The 22634-nt window shown below is 40.5% G+C and overlaps 1 protein-coding gene across 3 annotated transcripts in view; it reads right to left on the bottom strand.

Moving 5' to 3' along the window:
- The window catches only part of smtnb (smoothelin b), a 355969-nt gene that overhangs the window by 69622 nt on the left and 263713 nt on the right, over positions 1–22634 (bottom strand). For all 3 annotated transcript variants that reach the window (XM_072587983.1, XM_072587985.1, XM_072587984.1), the window contains exons 11-12: positions 5243–5416; positions 3450–3525 (exon numbers count right to left, since the gene is read on the bottom strand). In XM_072587983.1, the coding sequence (XP_072444084.1) occupies positions 3450–3525; positions 5243–5416 (250 nt within the window). The remainder of the gene's footprint in view (positions 1–3449; positions 3526–5242; positions 5417–22634) is intronic.

Genomic DNA, 22634 nt, shown 5'->3' with positions numbered 1-22634 from the left:
AGTTCTCGGGTACACCTGATCAGGTCCTGGGGATTTATCCACCTTTAACCATTTCAAGACATCCAGCACTTACTCCTCTGTAATATGGACATTTTGCAAGATGTCACCATCTATTTCTCTACAGACTATATCTTCCATATCCTTTTCCACAGTAAATACTGATGCAAAATATTCATTTAGTATCATCTCCCATTTTCTGTGGCTCCACACAAAGGCTGCCTTGCTGATCTTTGGGTTGCCCTATTCTCTCCCTAGTTACCCTTTTGTCCTTAATATATTTTTAAAAACCCTTTGGCCTCTCCTTAATTCTATTTGCCAAAGCTATCTCATGTCCCCTTTTTCCCTCTTAAGTATACTCCTACTTCCTTTATTCTCTTCTAAGGCTTCACTCGATCTATCCTGTCTATACCTGACATATGCTTCCTTCATCTACACTGCCAAGAATTTTACCATTAGCCCAGTTCCCTGCATTCCTATTAATTCTTCCAAAGTGAACTACCTCACACTTTTCCAAATTAAACTCCATTTGCCACTTCTCAGCCCATCTCTGCAGTTTATCTATGTCCCTCTGTAACCCACAACTTTCTTCGGCAGTATCCACAACTCTACCTACTTTAGTGTCATCCACAAATTTACTAACCCATCCTCTACGCCCACATCAGGATCATTTATAAAAATGACAAACAGCAGTGGCCCCAAAACAGATCTTAGCAGCACACCACTGTAACTGAGCTCCAGGAAGAACATTTCCCATCAACCATACCCTCTATCTTCTTTCAGCTAGTCAATTTCTGATCCAAACAGCTAAATCACCTTCAATCCCGAAACTCCATATTTTGTGTAATAGCCGACCATATGGAACCATATCAAATGCCTTACTGAAGTCCATATATACCACATCAACCGCTTTACCTTCATTCACCCATTTTGTCATCTTCTCGAAGAAGTCAATAAGGTTGTTTAGGCATGACCTAACCTTCACAAAACCGTGTTGACTATCCCTGATCAAATTATTCCTTTCCAGATGATTATATATCCTATCGCTTATAACATTTTCCAACACCTTTCACACAACTGACGTAAGGCTCACTGGCCTATAACTACCAGGGTTGTCCTGACGCCCCTTCTTAAACAAAGGAACAACATTTGCTATCCTCCAGTCTTCTGGCACTACTCTGGACAATGATGATACAAAGATCAAAGCCAAAGGCTCTACAATCTCCTCCCTGGCTTCCCAGAGAATCCGAGGATAAATTTCATCCGGCCCAGGGGTCTTATTTATTTTCAGATGTTTCAAAATTGCTAAACATCCTCTTTGTCAACCGTAATCCCATCTAATCTAGTAGCCTGTATCTCCATATTCTCACTAACATTGCCCTCTTCCAATGTGAATACTGACAAAAAGTATTCATTAAGCACTTTTCCTATGTCCTCAGATTCCACACACAACTTCCCACAACTATCTTTGATTGGCCCTAATCTTACTCTATTCTTTAATTCCTGATATACCTCAAGAAAACCTTAGGGATTTTCTTGATCCTATCTGCCAACACTTCTCATGAGCCCTCCTGGCTCTTCTTAGCCCTTTCTTTAGATCTTTTCTGGCTGACTTATAACTCTTAAGCCCCCAACTGAGCCTTCACGCCTCATCCTCATGTAAGCCTTCTTCTTTCTCTTGACAAGAGCTTCAACTCTCTTTAGTAAACCATGGCTCCCTCTCTCGACAACCTACCTCCCTGCTTGATAGGTATATACTTATCAAGGACCTGCAGTAGCTGTTCCTTGAATAAGTTCCACATTTCAACTGTGTCAATCCCCTGCAAATCTTGCCTAATCACATCTTAATTGCCTTTCCCCCAGTTATACCTCTTTCCCTGCAGTATATATCTATCCTTGCTCATTGCTATTGTAAAGACGTATAGTACATCAGACAAAATATGAAGTATAGTCATTTTCTACTTTTCTGGACAGCATAAATAATTTTTTGACACTTTTAATAGATTAGATTAGATTACTTACAGTGTGGAAACAGGCCCTTCGGCCCAACAAGTCCACACCGCCCCGCCGAAGCGCAACCCACCCATACCCCTACATTTACCCCTTACCTAACACTACGGGCAATTTAGCATGGCCAATTCACCTGACCTGCACATCTTTGGACTGTGGGAGGAAACCGGAGCACCCGGAGGAAACCCACGCAGACACGGGGAGAACGTGCAAACTCCACACAGTTAGTCGCCTGAGGCGGGAATTGAACCCGGATCTCTGGCGCTGTGAGGCAACAGTGCTAACCACTGTGCCACCATGCTGCCCATAGCAGTAGGAAAAAGTAATTAATTTACATTGTTGAACATTTGGAACATTGTGTGGCTATAAAGATCCTGAGGGCATGAAAGGCACTGTATTATTGTAGGTTATTACCTTATCATGTTTGGAAACTTGACAAGATTAAGCACAGCTTGAGCTCCGTCATGTACATCATGTAGCAAGACAAAGTTACAACAGCATGATATTTGATCACACGAAACACCATAAGTATTAAAGACATATTGATAAGACCACAGCTTTGCTGACTCAGTATCTGTTGGCTATATGGAGGATCTTAGATTACTCAAGAAGTTCTTCACTGTAAACTGGAACAAGGCAGGCAGATTAAGCAGGCAATCAATTGTGCAGTTCTGCGAGATGCAAGATGAGCAACGGAACCGACTCTAGAATAAGCAAGATACATAATGGTGAGCTAAATAAGCAAACTTGTGATGTTTACTGCAGTTACAACAACTTCTGGAATCATCAGAATGTAGATCTGCTAGAAAAGAAACAATAAACCTGTAATATATACACTGCAAGCTATTGAACATAAGCTGGGTGTTTAAAATAATAAAAAAAGCAGGAAGTTACATCTCTGTCATATTGGCTTAAATAGTCAAAAACAGACTCAGGACTAATACTTTTTAAGACAAGATTGCAATCCTTTGTATGAAGGAATGCCACCACCACAAAATAGTTCTCAATTGCATTAATTAATATGCACTGTGGATTAATATCCAATGTTCTCACTAAGATAAATGTGTATATGACTATTGAACAGCCTGAAAAACACTGCAATTCTTCTTCTAGAATGCTTATGCACATATGTACAAAAAGAAGTGTTAGAATCCCACGTGGAAGAATGGGTCACCAAAAGGGAACATTGTCCGTTGAGAGATTAATTCAGACTACCCAGGCTAACTCTAATTAGGATTCAAATGAAACTTTTGCCTGTCCATTAGGGATAAGTAAAATTTTAGATCTCAACACAGCCTATCACTATCCTTCAATTTGTAATGTCTGGCTTCTGCTCAGGATCTCCCACAGTGCAGGTCCAAGATTTCCTATTTTTCAAAGTCACAGGAATAATCCCAAATTATTCTTACAGTGTTATCTTGTTTCTTGTTTAAGCCACCTACCTCTTTTCTTTTTCCGGAGCTCCCTCATTGCAGCTCGAATTATCTTCCTTTCCTCATAATCTGTTGTGGCATCAAGCTTCAGAAGATATAAGGAAAACAATATCATAATATTGCAATACTTCAAAGGATACAGATCTTTTAGCTTCTCTAATGCTAAAACTACAAGACTTGGGGTTTTATGGTGCCTCAACTGGTTTGAGCAGCGAGTCAATGTGCTACAATGACAAGGAAAATCCCAGATTTGAGTTTCAACTGTGCTGTTAATTGATTTCAATTAGGGTTCAATATAGGTTCTATAATTAACTTTGGTGAATAAGAGCCGAGTAAAAATTAGTCAAGGTTACCACCTTTGCCAGCAAAGCCCATGGAAATTTGTGAAAATGGATGCAGGGTATTTGTGTAAAAGATCTTGGCAGCTTTGCTCACCATATAAGCAAACACAGAAGAAGTCCATGGAACTATTTTCTAGCAAGAAACCAGCAACTTCATAATGTATATCGTAATGTAAATTTGGCAAGATTAAGAGAAATAAAAGACTGGAAAAGTATGGTGACTGACACTTCCTGGGTTAATGGAAACTCATACATAGGAACTTTGGCTGGAGATTCCTTTTGTTCACCATTTATTCTGGAGTCAGTTCTTCCATAGTTATTGAAGATTGAGATTAGGTTACTAAGTCAATAAAACTCCAACTATTTTAGAATTTTCCTTTCCTTCTACTCTTACTGTAGGTGACATATATGCAAAGTTCTACATGCTGGTAAAAATTCTCTATGCTGAGCACAAAAAATCTTTAGAACCAAAAAAAATTCAGACTAATGTAGCTAAATATACAAATTTTTCATATCTGAATGAAAAAAAATCGATGGATCAAACAAACATTAATAATTTCATAATGGAGTGTAATATTCCAGTAAAAATTAAGACAGCCACAATATCTGATTAATTATGTAAACCATACAATCCTACAGCAATTTTTTAAACCTAAAATGATCTCTCAACCATTTAAGTGTATAGTAGAATTTTTCAAAAGATAGTTTTGACAAGACATTTGAATATTTTGGGATATCAGTCTTTCTACTCAGTAGTTTGCTTCTCTCACAAACATTTACATTAGGATTTTATTCTGAGTGACAGAGATGCATCTCCAACTTTTTGCTCCTATTTAGAATATTTGAAATAATTTATAAACAGATCATTCACAAATACCTCAATTTAAGTATTCTTTGCTATTTGGTGCTATACTTAATGCAGCAGGATTGTGGATGGTGGGGTTTCTTGCCCTGCCATTTGAAGAGCAGTGGGGAACATATCCCCATAACCACTTAATACTTCAACATGCATTAATTAGCTGAGGACAGAGCTTCCATCCCTTACTCATGTAGACGTTCTACCGCAGGGAAGTAACAGCCAATCTGACTTTAAGTCCTGTAGTCTATGACAAAGTTTTTCTTAGTGGAGAGGAGGTGGAGGGCAGGTTGGTGATATGTAATGCGCAAACAAGGCTCTTAAGGAAGTCCTCCCTCACCATCCCTGGATTGAGCAGAGTGACTTGTTGGGTCACTCTTGTCTCCGAACCCCTCCACTAAGTTCAGTATTGCAGCCAGTTCTTAAGCAACTAATCAATGAGCACTCAAGGGCTTCAACTGGGGTGAGGGTTGGCAGGCTATTTAGACCACTGTACGATTGCAAATGGATCTGGGATGGGCAGGAAGGCAAACTGGGTAATTTTATAGGCCACTCCCCACTTGCAGACAAACTTTTGACCACAAGTTTGCACAATGAACACATACCATTTTATCCAGGACTTCTTCATCTTCAATCGCGCTTAAATCCTCCAAACCGGGTTTGTTTTTGTTTTCTTTTGTATTATTCTCCTTTTCCTTCTCCTCTGTACCATTAGGTAAAATAGCCTCAATATGTTGTAGTGATTGGGCTGCTTCGGTCATTACTTGTTCAGTATCCATCTGCAAAGACATGTAAATTAAACAGAATCAATTTGTTGTATCTGCCTGGTCTCAGTGTTAATGCATTTCAAATTTAATACGATGAAGAGAAAATGACCTTCACTATTGAACTCCATGATCAGAATTTCCTCAGTAAACCAAGGGAATTGTAGTAATTATAACATTGTTTCTTTTTCATTATTTATTTCTATTGACTGCATTTAAATATTTTGTAAATTTCCAACCAATTACCAACAGTATTGTTCAACTTCCAAACTAATCAGTTTTTTCACATTGAAGGCAAATATTATACTCTTACTTACATCTAGTTTTAAAGGAACTTTTTTCAAGTGGTTGTAAAGGGTTGGTTGATAAGATGAATATGAAGCAAATTAAAAGATTTCTTGTCAAATCAAACAAAAATAATGGCAAAATTACTAAATTTAACTCTAAAGCCTGGAAATCATTGTACCATTAGTGATGTTATATCAATGCTTAATGCATCTGCACCAATTCTTCACAATTATGTGAACAAAGACTTTAGTTCTTTTAATTTAAATGAGTAATACTTCAATTAAGATAGTAGACAAAGGATTTAGATGCAAACTGGCTTGAATATTATTGCTTATAAAACTTTCCAGTTTAAATTTCATCACATTCTCCAAACTTAACTTAGGTTAATGGAATGAATTATATTTTAATCAAAAATAAGGGCTGCATGAAACTGCCATAGATTATGAAAACTTCAGGAGCAAACTAAAATATTAATTCTCTCTCGAATTCTATAATCAACGCAACACAAAATACTATTTTCAATAGCACAATAATTATTGTACAATGACATGGCAGCAATGCTCAGCCAAAACAACAGCAAATATAAAGTTATTGATCTCAGCAAAAACACAAACTTTTGGGCCAGATTTTCCAGGGTGTAGCAATCTTACACAGAAGCTCAATATTTCTGAAAGCAGATTCCACTCAGGTCTCCCTCAGAAATGTGGAGCTGTACTTACAGTCATAGAGTCATAGAGATGTACAGCACAGAAACAGACCCTTCAGTCCAACTCATCCATGCCGACCAGATATCCTACACTAATCTAATCCCATTTGCCAGCACTTGGCCCATATCCCTCTAAAACCTTCCTGTTCATATACCCATCCAGATGTCTTTTAAATGCTGCAATTGTACTAGCCTCCACCACTTCCTCTGGTAGCTCACTCCATACATGTACCACCATCCCTTAGATCCCCTTTATGTCTTTCCCCTCTCACCCTGAACCAATGCTCTCTAGTTCTGGACTCCTCCACACCAGGGAAAAGACTTTGCTTATTTATCCTATTCCTGCCCTCATGATTTTATAAACCTTTTATAAAGTAACCCCTCACCCACTGACACTCCAGGGAAAACAGCCCCACCTATACAGCTTCCCTCTGCACTCAAATCCTCCAATCTTTTCTGAACCCTTTCAAGTTTCACAACCAAGTCTTTCATAGCAGAGAACTACCAGAGGAAGGAAAATCATGCCCTCTTTTTACAAGTCAGGTGCTGTAATTTCAATTTTAAAGGTCCTAACAGTCACTTTGACAGCTGCTGTCAAAGCTTAAACATGAGCTACATGTAAATTAGTGTTCTGGGAGGGTACAGATCTGTAGGGTGCCAGGTTAGTGGGTTGCCAGGTGGGTAGGATGGCAGGGCACCAGGTGGGGAGTGTGTAGTGTTCCAGGTTTTTGGATGCCAGATGGTAATGGGTGAATTGCCAGGTAAGTAGGGTGTCAGGAAAGTAGGTAGCAATCCAGAGTGATGTTAACCAGAGGACAGGGTGTGGTGGAAGCTGGGAAGGTGCCTGCTGAGGTATGGGTAAGGTGTCAGCTGGGTGCCAAGGTGCAAAATGGCAAGGTAGCAAGGGTGTTTATGGTAGATCAGGGTGGGCTGGAGAAATTATGTCTGGTAGAATAGGGGAGGTTGAGTGTTAGATCTAGGGGGTTTGAGTCAGGCAGCTCTGGGGTCAGATCGAGTCTTATATGGCAGGGGAAGGGGATTTGGTGGTTGGGTGCCATGGTCAGGTCAGGTCCCACTGTCGAGGGGATGTGGGTGTCGGTTCCAGTGTTGGTGGTGACGTGGTGATTTAGGGATTGGCTCTGCTTAGTGGATGTCAGGATGCAAGAGTGGAAGGGAGATCTGGGGGAGGGAAATTGAGCTCAGTGTCAGCAGCAGTTCTGGTGGAAGGGGTTGGGGGGTTTATCATGTCCCTATAGGTATCAGGTCATGGTTTGGGCACTGTAAGGGATCTGTGGGTGGTGTAGGTGGGGGGTTGTGAGCTAAGTATAGGATCAGTTTAATCGTTACTCAGGACTTAGAATATGTATTAAATAGTCTATAATTTCTTGAATAAGGTATTTTCTTTAATTTCATCAAAACGATCTTAACTCTTATGGAGAAAAAGTTTATGGAGACTTTCTGTGGGTTCTAGGCATAGAGGAATTATCAAGATGAATATTCAAGTTCTGAGGCAATTCCTTCAGAGATGCTAAAATGGTGATTCCACAGCACTCCCATGCACAATTCCAATCTTTGCTGGTATAACAACTATTTGGCCAGCTGAAAATCTGCCCATTGTTTCTAAGCTTCTGTCAAGTGTGCCCACCAAATAGATACAAAAAAAAACAAAGAGCACTTAATTATTAAACTGGAACTTTTTTTGGTTTATGTTCACTACATCAATGCTGGCAGCTGCTTTCCTCTGTATCATACCTGTGTCAACACTGGCACCAAAAATACTCTAATTCATACCATCCATATCATTTCCCAGTAATACACCAGACACACTTGTAGCAGTCTCATTACAATTGCCTATCCTTCAGTCATGATGTGGAGGAGCAGGTGTTGAACTGGGGTGGATAAAATTAAAAATCCCACATCACCAGGTTGTAGTTCAACAGGTTTATTTGGAAACACTAGCTTTCATCAGGCAGCGTTCCAAAAGTTAGCACTTCCAAATAAACCTGTTGGACCATAACCTGATGTTGTGTGATTTTTAATTCTATCCTTCAGTGTAATTAACATATATCAACCTCAAGCACTTCACTGGCTGTCAACATCTACCAGGACTATCCCTCAATGAGCCTCAAAGATCACAACTATGTATAATAACCCACTTTAATTTGACCCTATGATAATATTACATCTGAGGTTATGAACATTTATTGCAGCTTATGATAACATTTGAAACAGTCAATTAGATATTTAATTCAAAGGAACTATTCTTTACATACAATATTTTTTAAAAATCTCCCATTATTTTCTCTTTAAAACTGTGTGCTACATTTACTAAAATGTAAATTAGCTGATCACTGTGCAAACTATGATAGAGACACCATGTATGACTTCTGGTGTCCTTAGATTAGAAAGGGCTAGAGTCTACGCAACACTGCTCTGTAAGAACTTCTGTTGGAATCAGTTGAGTGTGAAGACCTCAGATGAGAAAATTAAATTGAAAACTCAAGCCCTGTGAAAAAACACTGTTGATTTTCATTGACTCGGTACATATGTGGAGAAAATCTTCTGCAGCACATCCAGAAGCATTTGATACCAATGGAACTGTACTAGAAAAAATGTTACTAAATTCAAAATAGGCAGCAGGTTGAAGAAAGCTCATGAGAGAAAAAAATCCTTTAATGCATTTGACTTTATAAGAGAAAGCAATTTGTTTGCTTTCACTATCGCATCACCTTTTGCTCTCATATACAATTGATCACTACTGACATCACCCTGACCTGGCCAGGACATATCAGATATATTTCACAAGCATATGTCAAGTGGATAAATTGTATACATTTAACAAGTAGGAGATGCATATAGGTTCCCTCACCATTACAGTATATAGGAACCTCAAACACTGCTAATTCATACAAGCTATCCATTATTCAATATTGATTATTACCTCAATCAGATATGTGAGACATTTAAACACTGAATTAAAAAGTATTATCCAAATTTAATTGCCAAATAGAATTTCATAATGCTTTTCCTAAAACAAAATTACTACCAATTTACAGTGAAAATCTAAAGGCAAATCTCTCATAACTGAACATATAAGAAGCAACAGAATGTACCTCAATAATTGATGGTGACTGGGTCCTTCTTTGGCTTGTTTTCCCCATATTCATGAAATTATCCCTTCATCAAATACATTCATTTAAATTCAGCTATAGGAAAACCAGTCAGACTCATGATCCCAATCCGTCTAAATATACAGTCATTTTCATGTCAGGTGCCAGATTGAAATGGAAAAGAATACAACACCTTCTTTGGTTTTGAAGTTTTCAATTGGTCTCTGAATCAAAGTTAATGAGATGACTGCTTACTCGAACTGTATCTCCTATAATCTACTGCATTCTAAACTTCAACAAAACTCATCCATCAACCAAATCCAGATATAGCCTGAATCCTAGAGACAACTGCTTCTCTTTTCCCAGATGACATTCCATCTTAGATATCTAATTCTACAAGCAGGTGAGCATATTTTGTCCTTCAAAACAGGTTCTACTTCATTTTTCTGATCCCTTTCGTTCTTGATTTAATATTCAATCAGTACACTCCGGATAGGTCATATATTTAAGCAATACAACACACAAGCACCCCCATACACATTTGAACATTTCCAACATATTTTGTTTTTATTTCAGATTTCCAACATTCACAATTTTTCTTGTGTTTACATTTTGAAACAGTCCTAAAAACATTTGTCACACTGATATTACTGTAACTATTTTTTATGAACTCTTGCTTCTTTCACTAAATAAAAACCCAAAGGGTTGAAATGGATTTCTTTGCATCAAATTTTTTGGGTGATTTTTTTGCTGCAAGGTCTAGCAAACATTCTCACTGTGAGAGTTAGCTAGTTTTTAATCCCATAATCTACCAAATTTGTGCCACCTCTAAAAACCCTCATGGCATATCACCAGTCCAGATGCTTTGGAGAGGGTGCAGAAAGAGTTCACCAGGATGTTACCTGATTTGTATGGTATTAATTATGAGACAAGACTGGGTAGACTTGGTTTGTTTTCACTTGAACATCGAAGGATGAGAGGCAACCTGATAGAAGTTTATAAAGTTATGACAGGCATGGATAGATTGGATAATTGGAATCTTTTTCCCAGGATAGAAAGGTCAATTAGTAGAGGACATCTAACTCAATCCTGCCCTTTCTCTCATTACAGAAGAAGAAGTCCATAACAGGGAACTAAACCAGTACAGTGGAGGATTCTGGACATCAGGTTCTTCACTCCATAAGAGAAGTGAATTCTTGCCCTCACAGTAGAAGACCAGGTTCACTCCAGTGGGGATCTCGAGACATTCATGTCCTGCCAACTGAGTAAATAGTCCCCTACATTCCAGTGCGATTCCCACATGAACTCCACTGTCAGTATCATCCATTGCACACCACTTCTAACCAATGGTTACGATGCAGCCTGAAAATTTTCCATCACCCTGGTGAAACATTTGGCTCCTCCAGAACCCATTTTTTGACCTTTGAGGACCACAGTACTGAGGCTTTCCCCACCACAGCAGATACTGTTCAGAAGGGTGCAGAAGACTCATCTTTGACTATCTGCTTCCAGAATTAAATTGGTGCAAGGCAGCCACCAGGATCCTGGATGGTCTCCCCAATGACCTTTTAGGTGGGAAGTTGGCAAGCATTGCAGCGCCTCATAAAATATAGTTCACAGCATTTTGAAAATGAGTCACAAGCTGTTTATATCTTTTACACATTAAAGATTCCAACCACACCTGGACTGAGCTACATAATGTCAGTGAGACTCTCCACGCCTGTAATAATTATATTTTAAAACAAAACTTTACAACAATACAATCTTAACCTTCTGGTTCAGTGAAAACAAAACAGAATATAAAATTCATTCCCAATCATGTAGATTTCTTAAGGATTAATGACTGAGTTTCTCCCTACTCATAAAATAAATTAAATAGTCACAAGGTAAAATTCTGTCAGATTGGGAAAAGTTTCTAAATTACAGTGCCTGCATTTGTCTTTTCGACCTTTACAGTGAATGTTGAGCCACTATTAAGTGATGTGAAATAGATGTACTGATTCAGTCATAAATTGCTAAGAATGGTAATGATTTCCATGGCACAGAAAATGGAAACTGAATCCATTAGTGAACTGAATCCTATGAGTATGACGTAGTGTATAGCACTAATTGCAGTCTTTATCATTATCTAAAAACATATCGTACATTATCTTCAGTATATCCATTTCTGATTAAAAATTTTGCTGTTTTTAATTCTACTCATGACCTTGTTTTCACACATATCTGCAAAAACAAAGCAAACCAAAATTATAATTCACATTTCTTAATTGTAATCAGGTAGGGGATACAATTTTAAATTATTTGACAAGGTAAGTTTTATATAAGGATATATGGCTTTCTATAAAATTAAGGCACTTTTGAAATTCATCCAGAATTGTTTTTACTCGATTAGCTTATGCCCAATTAAAGAATTCCATTTAGTATATAGAACATAGAACAGTACAGCACAGAACAGGCCCTTTCAGCCCACGATGTTGTGTCGACCATTAATCCTCATGTATGCACCCTCAAATTTCTGTGACCATATGCATGTCCAGCAGTCTCTTAAATGTCCCCAATGACCTTGCTTCCACAACTGCTGCTGGCAATGCATTCCATGCTCTCACAACTCTCTGTGTAAAGAACCCGTCTCTGACATCCCCTCTATACTTTCCTCCAACCAGCTTAAAACTATGACCCCTCATATTAGCCATTTCTACCCTGGGAAATAATCTCTGGCTATCGACTCTATCTATGCCTCTCATTATCTTGTATACCTCAATTAGGTCCCCTTTCCTCCTCCTTTTCTCCAATGAAAAAAGTCTGAGCTCAGTCAACCTCTCTTCATAAGGTAAGCCCTCCAGTCCAGGCAGCATCCTGGTAAACCTCCTCTGAACCCTCTCCAAAGCATCCACATCTTTTCTATAATAGGGCAACCAGAACTGGATGCAGTATTCCAAGTGCGGTCTAACCAAAGTTTTATAGAGCTACAACAAGATCTCACGACTCTTAAACTCAATACCCCTGTTAATGAAAGCCAAAACACCATATGCTTTCTTAACAACCCTGTCCACTTGGGTGGCCATTTTAAGGGATCTATGTATCTGCAAACCAAGATCCCTCTGTTCCTCCACATTGCCAAGAATCCTATCCTTAATCCTGTACTCAGCTTTCAAATTCGACCTTCCAAAATGCATCACCTCGCATTTATCCAGATTGAACTCCATCTGCCACCTCTCAGCCCATCTCTGCATCCTGTCAATGTCCTCCTGCAGCCTACAACAGCCCTCTATACTGTCAACGACACCTCCAACCTTTGTGTTGTCTGCAAACTTGCTGACCCATCCTTCAACCACCTTATCCAAGTCATTAATAAAAATTACAATCGGTTGAAGCCCAAGGACAGAGCCCTGTGGAACACCACTCACCACTGACTTCCAGGCAGAATATTTTCCTTCTACTACCACTCGCTGTCTTCTGTTGGCCAGCCAATTCTGTATCCAGACAGCTACGTTCCCCTGTATCCCATTCATCCTGACCTTCTGAATGAGCCTACCATGGGAACCTTATCAAATGCCTTGCTGAAGTCCATATACATCACATCCACAGCTCGACCCTCATCAACTTTTCTAGTCACATCCTTAAAGAACTCGATAAACGTTGTGAGGCATGACCTGCCCCTCACAAAGCTGTGTTGATTGCATTTAATCAAGCCATGCTCTTCCAGATGGTCATAAATCCTATCCCTCAGAAACCTTTCTAACACCTTGCAGATGACAGACATGAGACTTACTGGTCTTTAATTGCCAGGGATTTCTCTATTTCCTTTCTTGAAGAGAGGAATTACATCTGCCTCTCTCCAGTCCTCAGGTATGACTCCAGTGGAGAGCGAGGATGCAAAGATCTTCGCAAGTGGCGAAGCAATTGCATTTCTCGTTTCCCAAAGCAGCCGAGGACAAATCTGGTCCGGGCCTGGAGACTTGTCAATCTTAATGTTTGACAAAACTTTCAACACATCAGCTTCCTCTATCTCTATCCATTCCAGCATACACATCTGCTCTTCAAAGGTTTCCTTCACTACAAAGACAGAAGCAAAAAACTCATTTAGGGATCCCCTACCTCCTCGGACTCCACACACAAGTTCCCTATGCTATCCCTGATCAGCCCTACTCTTTCTTTGACCATTCTCTTATTCCTCACATAAGTGTAAAATGCCTTTGTGTTCTCCCTAATCCGTTCTGCTAAGCCTTTCTCGTGCCCCCTCCTGGCTCTCCTCAGACCATTTTTGAGTTCCTTCCTCACCTGCCTGTAATCCTCTAGAGCGGAGCTTGACCCTAGCTACCTCCACCTTATGTAAGCTGCCTTCTTCCTTTTGACGAGAAGCTCCACCGCTCTCGTCATCCAAGGTTCCTTTATCTTACCCCTTCTTGCCTGTCTCAGAGGGACATATTTAGTCATCACTCGCAACAACTGTTCCTTAAACAGGCTCCATATGTCTATAGTGCCTTTACTATGGAACAATTGCTCCCAGTCCATGCTTCCTAACTCGTGTCTAATCACATCATAGTTTCCTCTTCCCCAATTAAATATCCTCCCATTTTGCCTAATCCTCTCCTTCTCCATAGCTAAGTAAAGCATATGCTGCAGCTGTGGAAAATTCTGGTGCAGCGGCACTTGGAGTATTGTGTACAGTTCTGGTCACTGCATTTTAGGAAGGATGTGAAAGCTTTGGAAAGGGTTCAGAGGAGATTTACTTGGATGTTGCCTGGTATGGAGGGAAAGTCTTATGGGGAAAGGTTGAGGGACTTGAGGCTGTTTTTGTTAGAGAAAAGGTTGAGAGGAAACTTAATTGAGACATCCAAGATAATCAGAGGGTGGACAGTGAGAGCCTTTTTCCTCAGATGATGCTTGCTAGCAAGAGGGGACATTGCTTTAAATTGAGGGGTAATAGATATAGGACAGATGTCAGATAGGACAGATGTTTCTTTACTCAGAGAGTAGTAGGGGAATGGGACACACCACCAGCAACAGTAATAGACTCGCCAACTTTAATGGCATTTAAATGGTCATTGGATAAACATATGGATGAAAATGGAATAGTGTAGGATAGATGGACTTCAGATTGGTTCCACAGATCGGCGCAACATCGAGGGCCGAAGGGCCTGTACTGCGCTGGAATGTTCTATGTTCTGAATAAAAACCTTGAGTTAATCTTCCAGAATTGTTAGGTATGGAGTTTAAAAACAGGGAAGTTTTGTTACAATTGTACATGGTGTTGGTGAGGCTGCATTTGGAGTACTGTATGCAGTTTTGGTCCCTGAATGTAAAAAATAATACACTGGTATTGGACACTGTTTAAAAGAGATTCACTAGGCAAGTTCTTGGGGTGAAGGGGTTGACTTATCAAGAACACTTCAATAGGTTAGGCCTTTATCATTAGAGTTTAGAAGAATGCAGGGCATTATTATTATTGAAAGTACGAGATTCTGCGGGGGCTGACTGGATATTTGTTGAGAAGACACTTCCACCTATGGGTGAATCTTAAACTAGAGAACACAGTTACAAAATAAGGTGATACTGATTTAAAACTGAGAAGCAAAAGAATTTCTTCTTCCAGAGAGTAGTGAGTGTCTGGAATTGCATACCCAGAGTATTATGGAGGATAGATCAACCAAAATCTTTAAACAGAAGACAGATGGAGTTTTGAAAAACAGGGAGTTAACAGCTATACTAAGCTTGCATGAAAGAGGAGTTTACATCTGGGGCAGATCAGCCCTGATTTCGTTGAGTGATTGGCAAGCTTGAGGGGCCAAATGGTCTACTTCTGCTCCTACTTCTTGTTTTCATGATCGCTGCAAATTGCCAGAACATAAATTCTTATGCATCTCAGTCACTACTTAATTCAAAAAGCTCCACAGATATTTAATATTGTATTTTATTGAATGTTAACCTTATTTCCTATGCAGATAGCAATGGAGGCAGTGGCAACATAATGGTAATATCATTGGATTGACAATCTGAACTGTAGGTTAATGTCCTGGGGATATGGGTTTGAATCCTACTACGGAAGATGGTTAAAATTTAAATTCAGTTAAAATAAAAATATGGAATTAAAAGCTAGCCAGATGGTGACTATGTAGCTACTGTCAATTGTTATAAAAATCCATTTGGTTCACTAATGTCCTTTGAAGGGGAAATTTGTCATTCTTACCCAATCTGAATCATATGTAACTCCAGACCCACACAAATGTGATTTAGTCTTATCTATCCTCTGAAATGGCCTAGCAAAGTGCTCAATTAAAGGGCAATTAGGGATCAGAAATACATGCTGGCCTCATCAATGATGCCCATGTTCTCCAAACAAAAGAAAATGTTAGGAAATGTTAGGAAGGTGGACAGGTAGGTCAGGTCAAAAGGGCGGATTCAAGTTGGAGAATTGGATCTGGAATGGGTTGAGGGGAGGGAAATTTGGAAACTGGTGAATTCAATGTTAAGGCTGTGTGGTTGTAGGCTCCTGAGGGGGAAGATGAGGTGTTCCTCCTTCAGTTCATGAGTGGCCTTCTTTAGGCAGTGGAGGAGGCCAAGAATGGACATGCCATGTGTGGACTAGGAGGGGGATTCAAAATGGATGGCGATAGGAAGGTGAGGTTGGTTGGTGTGTACGGATCAGAGATATTCCCTGAACCGTTCTGCAAGTTTGCATTTGGTCTCTCCAATGTAGAGGAGACCACATCGAGGATATCCTTAAACTTTAATTACTGCATCCGTTTCTCTTGATGTGGTCTCCTCTGCATCAGAAAGACTGAGCGCAAACTCAACCTGGTGAGGTCGACACAAGGTGAGGTCCTATGACATATAAAGATTGGGTAGGTGAGATAGTCCTGAACAAACATGTGGATCACATGAAAGTTGCTACCTTGAAAACAGGCCAGGAGTGGAACATACCCCAACCCTTAGAACAGCCAAAAAGGCTGTCAGAAACCATGGGTTCTCACCCTCTGTCTAGCATCGAAAAAAACCTCAGAATCCGAGATGGATGCAGCTGATGTTGCAGCCTCGATACTGTTACCACCCAAAGAAAAGGGGGGATTTATTCTGAGATGCTTTGGGTGTAAGAGATGGGCCATGATCAATTACATACCACCTGTATCCAAGTTAGAGTTGGAGGAACTGGACCTGATACAAAAAACATCCCAGAAGTATATCACAATTAATACTTATAAGGGTTTGTACCAATACACACAACCGCAATTTCGGGTATCATCAGCCTGCATCCTTTTTCAGCATATGATAGAGAACATTTTACAAGGTCTACCCCAGGTTACTATTTATCTGGATGATGAACTAATAACCAGGAAGACCAATAAAGAGCACTTGGAGAACTTGGATATAGTGTTTAAACATTTCTCCCAGATGGGCATACGCCTTAGAAGAAAGTGGCCAAAAGTGAGGACAACAGATGCTGGAGATCAGAGTCTAGATTAGAGTGGTGCTGGAAAAGCACAGCAGGTTAGGCAGCATTTGAGGAGCAGGAAAATCGACGTTTCAGGCAAAAACCCTTCATCAGGAATGAAGGCAGGGATACTCTGGGGTGGAGAGATAAATGGGAGTGGGTTGGGGCTGGGGAGAAGGTAGCCAAGAGTACAATAGGTGGATGGAGGTGGGCATGAAGATGATAGGTCAGAGAGGAGGGTGGAGCGGATAGGTGGGAAGGAAGATTGGCAGGTAGGACAGGTCATGAGGATGGTGCTGAGCTGGAATTAGAAGGAAGGAAGTGACCTCCTTGGGCTACAGAGTCAAAGGACCAGGTTACACCATTGGAAGACAAAGTGAGGATGATCAAAGGTGCCCTGGCTCCCATGTCTGTGCCAGACCTTATATCTTTCCTTGGGCTGGTGAATTATTACAGAAAATTAATACATAACCTGGCCTCCATCCTGGCACCATTACATTTGCTATTGGAAAAAGGTCAGATTTGGAAATGGTCACATAGCCAAGAAGTAGCCTTTAGGGAAGTGGAAAAGCAGCTAAGGTGTTGGCTCACTACTGTCCCACTCTCTTCGCCAATGTAATAACTCCAAGAAGGCAGGTATCCCATCATCAAGTCACTTTTTATTTCCATGTGCACAGTACATGGACTCTGACTAGCTTGCTCAGTGCCAGTCCCTAGAATGAGGAATCTCTCTGAGACTCCTGTTTATATATTTTTTTCTTTATTTATTTTCCGGCACTAGTGGCCAGTGACAAACAATGCCCTTAGACCCCTGTTATTTTTTTAAATCAGTCTCCTCTTCTCTTCTCTTGAAACAGCCGAGTCCTTCCCTTCACTCCACACTGGTCCAGCTCCCTCAACAGCCAGCTCTCAGAGTGAACAAAACCCCTGATGCTCCTGTTTATTTTTTTTTTGTCTATTTTTTTCTTTTCTCATTACCTCCACACTACCGCCTAACTGCAGTAGTACTTATTTTTCCTCCGCACCCATATTGTGTGTGTGCAGGTGTGAGACACAGTGAAAGACACAAAGTGTACAAATCTTTATTTAATTTCCACCATCAGGAAGAAAACAAACACCCAAGTGGCCAGTGACAAGCAGTGTCCTTAGACCCCTGTTTATTTTTTTTTGTAAGACCAGCCAGTACAGAGTCAGTCCCCTAAACTGAGGGGACTCTGACTCTCCTGTTTATTTTTTTTTCCTTTTTTTTTCAAAAGGCAATGCTGTGTGAACACTCCTTTTTTTTGAGTGATAATCACCTGTTTATTTTTTTTCTTTTTTTTTACTTTTTTTAAATAGATTTGGAGGGGGAGGCCCCTGTTAATTTTTTTTTCACCCGAGTGAGTCCCGTGTTTATTTTTTTTTCAAATGGAGTTTGTTTTTTTTTTCTTTTTTTAATTTAACCCCCACACTACCACCTAACTGCAGTAGTGCTTATATTTGTCCCAGCACCCATGGTGTGTGTGTGTGTGTAGGTGTGAGACACAGTGAGAGACACAAAGTGCATGAATCTTTATTCAATTTCCACCATCAGGAAGAAAAAAAACACCCAAGTGGCCAGTGACAAGCAGTGTCCTTAGACCCCTGTTTATATCTGTCAAGCCAGGGCCCACTGATTGGGCCAGGTAACACCCCAATCAGAGATATCATACTCAATGAGATCCACCTGGCCCTCATTCCTATCACTACAGTGTCAATGACTTTTTTGAAAAATACTCAGCAAAAATTACCCTTAATTTTATAGGGACACTTGTGAAGACATCTAGCTTTTATGAGGTATGCGAGCCCTATTAGTGGTAGAATTGTTCTTCTCATGAGACATAGTTTCTGACGAGAGGGAAAGCAAAGATTTCAGCAAATTTTTGTTTCCACATTGATTTATATTCCGCAAACAGACAGTTACAGTTATGAAATGTTGCATGTTAAAAACATGCTTTATAAGGAAGAGTTCTGGGTAATCCAAGATGGAGGACGGGAAAAATTTCTGGCTGTAATAGCTGTTTCTTTTTTGAGGTATTCTAGGTGCTGGAGGTGATTTCCTTGAATTCCAGGAGCAGCAATTGCTGTTTCATATGCTGTTGCCTTGTTTTGGAACTTTGGGAAAAAAACAGTCAAAACAACAGCAGTTTTAAAAGGGAGAAGAACAGACAAAGGAAGCACATGGTGAGGTCACTGCAGGAGAGAGAGAGAGAGAATCTGCACAGTTACTGCCTTTGTTGTTTGAATTCATGTATCGCTGGACATCGGAGTGCATCTGGGAAAATTAACAGTGAAATTCACAACTGATCTTGGAGGAACTGTTGGGCGAAGTTCACAGCACAGAATCAGTTAAGATAATCGTTGTTTTAAGTGTGCCCTACAGAGAATCTGCAGTAGTGAGTAGAGTGGGTTCTTTCTTGATTATATGTTTTTGGAGATATGTCTCTTGATTAAACTTAAAATATGAGCCATAACTATAAATTTAACCTGGGGCAGTGTTTGTAGAGGAATAAGACGGTGTTATTTTCTGGGTCTGTAGATTGTGAAGGAGCAAAAATGGCCTTTAATAGAGTGATATGTACTTCTTGTCAGATGTGGGAGTTTAAAGAGAGTTTAAGGGTTACTGCGGATTATATCTGCCATAAAAGCTGCTGGCTGCGAATCTTATCAGATCAAATGGATTGGTTGGAGACAGTTAGAAGCAATGAGGAATTTGCAACAGCAACAGTATGTGATGGATGACAGTTATGACAGTTATAGGAAGGGGGGCAAGTCTCAGATACAGTCACATAGATGGGTTAACTCCAGGAAAGGTAAGAGAGTTAGGCACCTAGTGCAGATGTATTCTGTGGCTATTCCCCTTTCAAACAAGTATGCAGTTTTGGAAAATGTAGGGGGTGATGGATTCTCAGGGGAACGTAGCATGAATAGCCAAGTTTCTGGTATTGAGTCTGGCTCTAATGCAATGAGGGATATGTTGGCTTCCAAGAGATCAATTGTGTTAGGGGATTCTCTAATCTGAGGTACAGACAGACATTTCTGTGGACAGCAGCGAAAAAACAGAATGGAGTGTTGCTTCATGGTGCCAGGATCAAGGATGTCTCAGAGAGGGTGCAGAATGTTCACATGGGGGAGGGGGGCTAGCAAGAGGTCATTGTCCACATTGGAACCAACGACATAGGAAGGGAAAAAGTTGATATTCTGAAGGGAGATTACAGAAAGTTAGGCAGAAATTTGAAAAGGAGATCCTCGAGAGTAGTAATATCTGGATTACTCCCAGTGCTACGAGCTAGTGAGGGCAGGAAAAGGAGGATAGAGCAGATGAATTCATGACTGAGGAGCTGGTGTGTGGGAGAAGGATTCACATTTTTGGATTATTGGAATCTCTTTTGGGGTAGAAGTGACCTGTACAAGAAGGACGGATTGCTCCTAAATTGGAAGGGGACTGATATACGGGCAGGGAAATTTGCGAGAGCTGCTCGGGAAGATTTAAACTTGTAAGGGGGGGGGGGGGGGGAACCCAGGGAGATAGTGAGGAAAGAGATCAATCTGAGACTGGTACAGTTGAGAACAGAAGTCAAACCTTCAGGGCAGGCAGGGACAAGGTAGGACTAATAAATTAAACTGTATTTATTTCAATGCAAGGGGCTTAACAGGGAAGGCAGATGAACTCAGGGCATGGTTAGGAACATGGGACTGGGATATCATAGCAATTACAGAAACATGGCTCAGGGCTGGGCAGGACTGGCAGCTTAATGTTCCAGGATACAAATGTTACAGGAAGAATAGAAAGGGAGGCAAGAGAGGAGGGGGGTGGCATTTTTGATAAGGGATAGCATTACAGCTGTGCTGAGGGAGGATATTCCGGGAAATACATCCAGGGAAGTTATTTGGGTGGAACTGAGAAATAAGAAAGGGATGATCACCGTATTGGGATTGTATTATAGACTCCCTAATAGTCAGAGGGAAATTGAGAAACAAACTTGTAAGGAGATCGCAGCTATCTGTGAGAATAATAGGGTGGTTATGGTCGGGGATTTTAACTTTCCAAACATAGACTGGGACTGCCATATGGTTAAGGGTTTAGATGGAGAGGAATTTGTTAAGTGTGTCCAAGACAATTTTCTGATTCAGTATGTGGATGTACCTACGAGAGAAGATGCAAACCTTGACCTACTCTTGGGAAATAAGGTGGGGCAGATAACTGAGGTGTCATTGTGGGAGCACTTTGGGGCCAGCAACCATAATTCTATTAGATTTAAAATAATGATGGAAAAAGATAGATCAGATCTAAAAGTTGAAGTTCTAAGTTGGAGAATGGTCAATTTTGACGGTATTAGGCAAGAACTTTCAAAAGCTGATTGGGGGCAGATGTTCCCAGGTAAAGGGATGACTGGAAAATGGGTGCCTTCAGAAATGAGACAACAAGAATCTACAGAAAGTATATTCCTGTTAGGGTAAAAGGAAAGGGAATGCTGGATGACTAAAGAAATTGAGGGTTTGGTTAAGAAAAAGAAGGAAGCATATGTCAGGTATAGACAGGATAGATCGAGTGAATTCTTACAAGGGTATAAAGGAAGTAGGAGTATACTTAAGAGGGAAATAAGGAGGGCAAAAAGGGGACATGAGGTAGCTTTGGCAAATAGAATTAAGGAGAATCCAAAGGGTTTTTACAAATACAATAAGGACAAAAAGGTAACTAGGGAGAGATTAGGGTCCCTCAAAGATCAGCAAGGCGGCCTTTGTGTGGAGCTGCAGAAATTGGGGGAGATACTAACTGAATACTTTGCATCAGTATTTACTGTAGAAAAGGATGTGGAAGACATATATACTGTAGGGAAATAGAGGGTGACATCTGCAAAATGTCCATATTACAGAGGAGAAAGTGCTGGATGTCTTGAAATGGGTAAAGGTGGATAAATCCCCAGGACCTGATCAGGTGTACCTGAGAACTCTGTGGGAAGCTAGAGAAGCGATTGCTGGGCCTCTTGCTGAGATATTTGTATCATGGATAATCACAGATGAGGTGCTGGAGGACTGGAGGTTGGCTAACTTGGTGCCACTGTTTAAGAAGGGTGGTAAGGACAAGCCAGGGAACTATAGACCAGTGAGCCTGACTTCAGTGGTGGGCAAGTTGTTGGAGGGAATCCTGAGGGACAGGACGTACATTTATTTGGAAAGGCAAGGACTGATTCGGGATAGTCAACATAGCTTTGTGCGTGGAAAATCATGTCTCACAAACTTGATTGAGTTTTTGAGGAAGTAACAAAGAAGATTGATGAGTACAGAGTGGTAGATGTGATCTATATGGACTTCAGTAAGGCGCTCGACAAGGTTCCCCATGGTAGACTGATTAGCAAGGTTAGATCTCACAGAATTCAGGAAGAACTAGCCATTTGGATACAGAACTGGCTCAAAGGTAGAAGACAGAGGGTGGTGGTGGAGGGTTGTTTTACAGACTGGAGGCCTGTGACCAGTGGAGTGCCACAAGGATCGGTGCTGGGTCCTCTATTTTTTTTCATTTACATAAATGATTTGGATGCGAGCATAAGAGGTACAGTTAGTAAGTTTGCAGATGACACAAAAATTGGAAATGTAGTGGACAGCGAAGAGGGTTACCTCAGATTACAACAGGATCTTGACCAGATGGGCCAATGGGCTGAGAAGTGGCAGATGGAG

The sequence above is a fragment of the Chiloscyllium punctatum genome, chromosome 17 (genome assembly GCF_047496795.1).
Source record: "Chiloscyllium punctatum isolate Juve2018m chromosome 17, sChiPun1.3, whole genome shotgun sequence".
Lineage (NCBI taxonomy): Eukaryota > Metazoa > Chordata > Chondrichthyes > Orectolobiformes > Hemiscylliidae > Chiloscyllium > Chiloscyllium punctatum.
The sequence above is the reverse complement of the archived record's forward strand: the minus strand, read 5'-3'. Positions and strand labels throughout refer to the sequence as shown.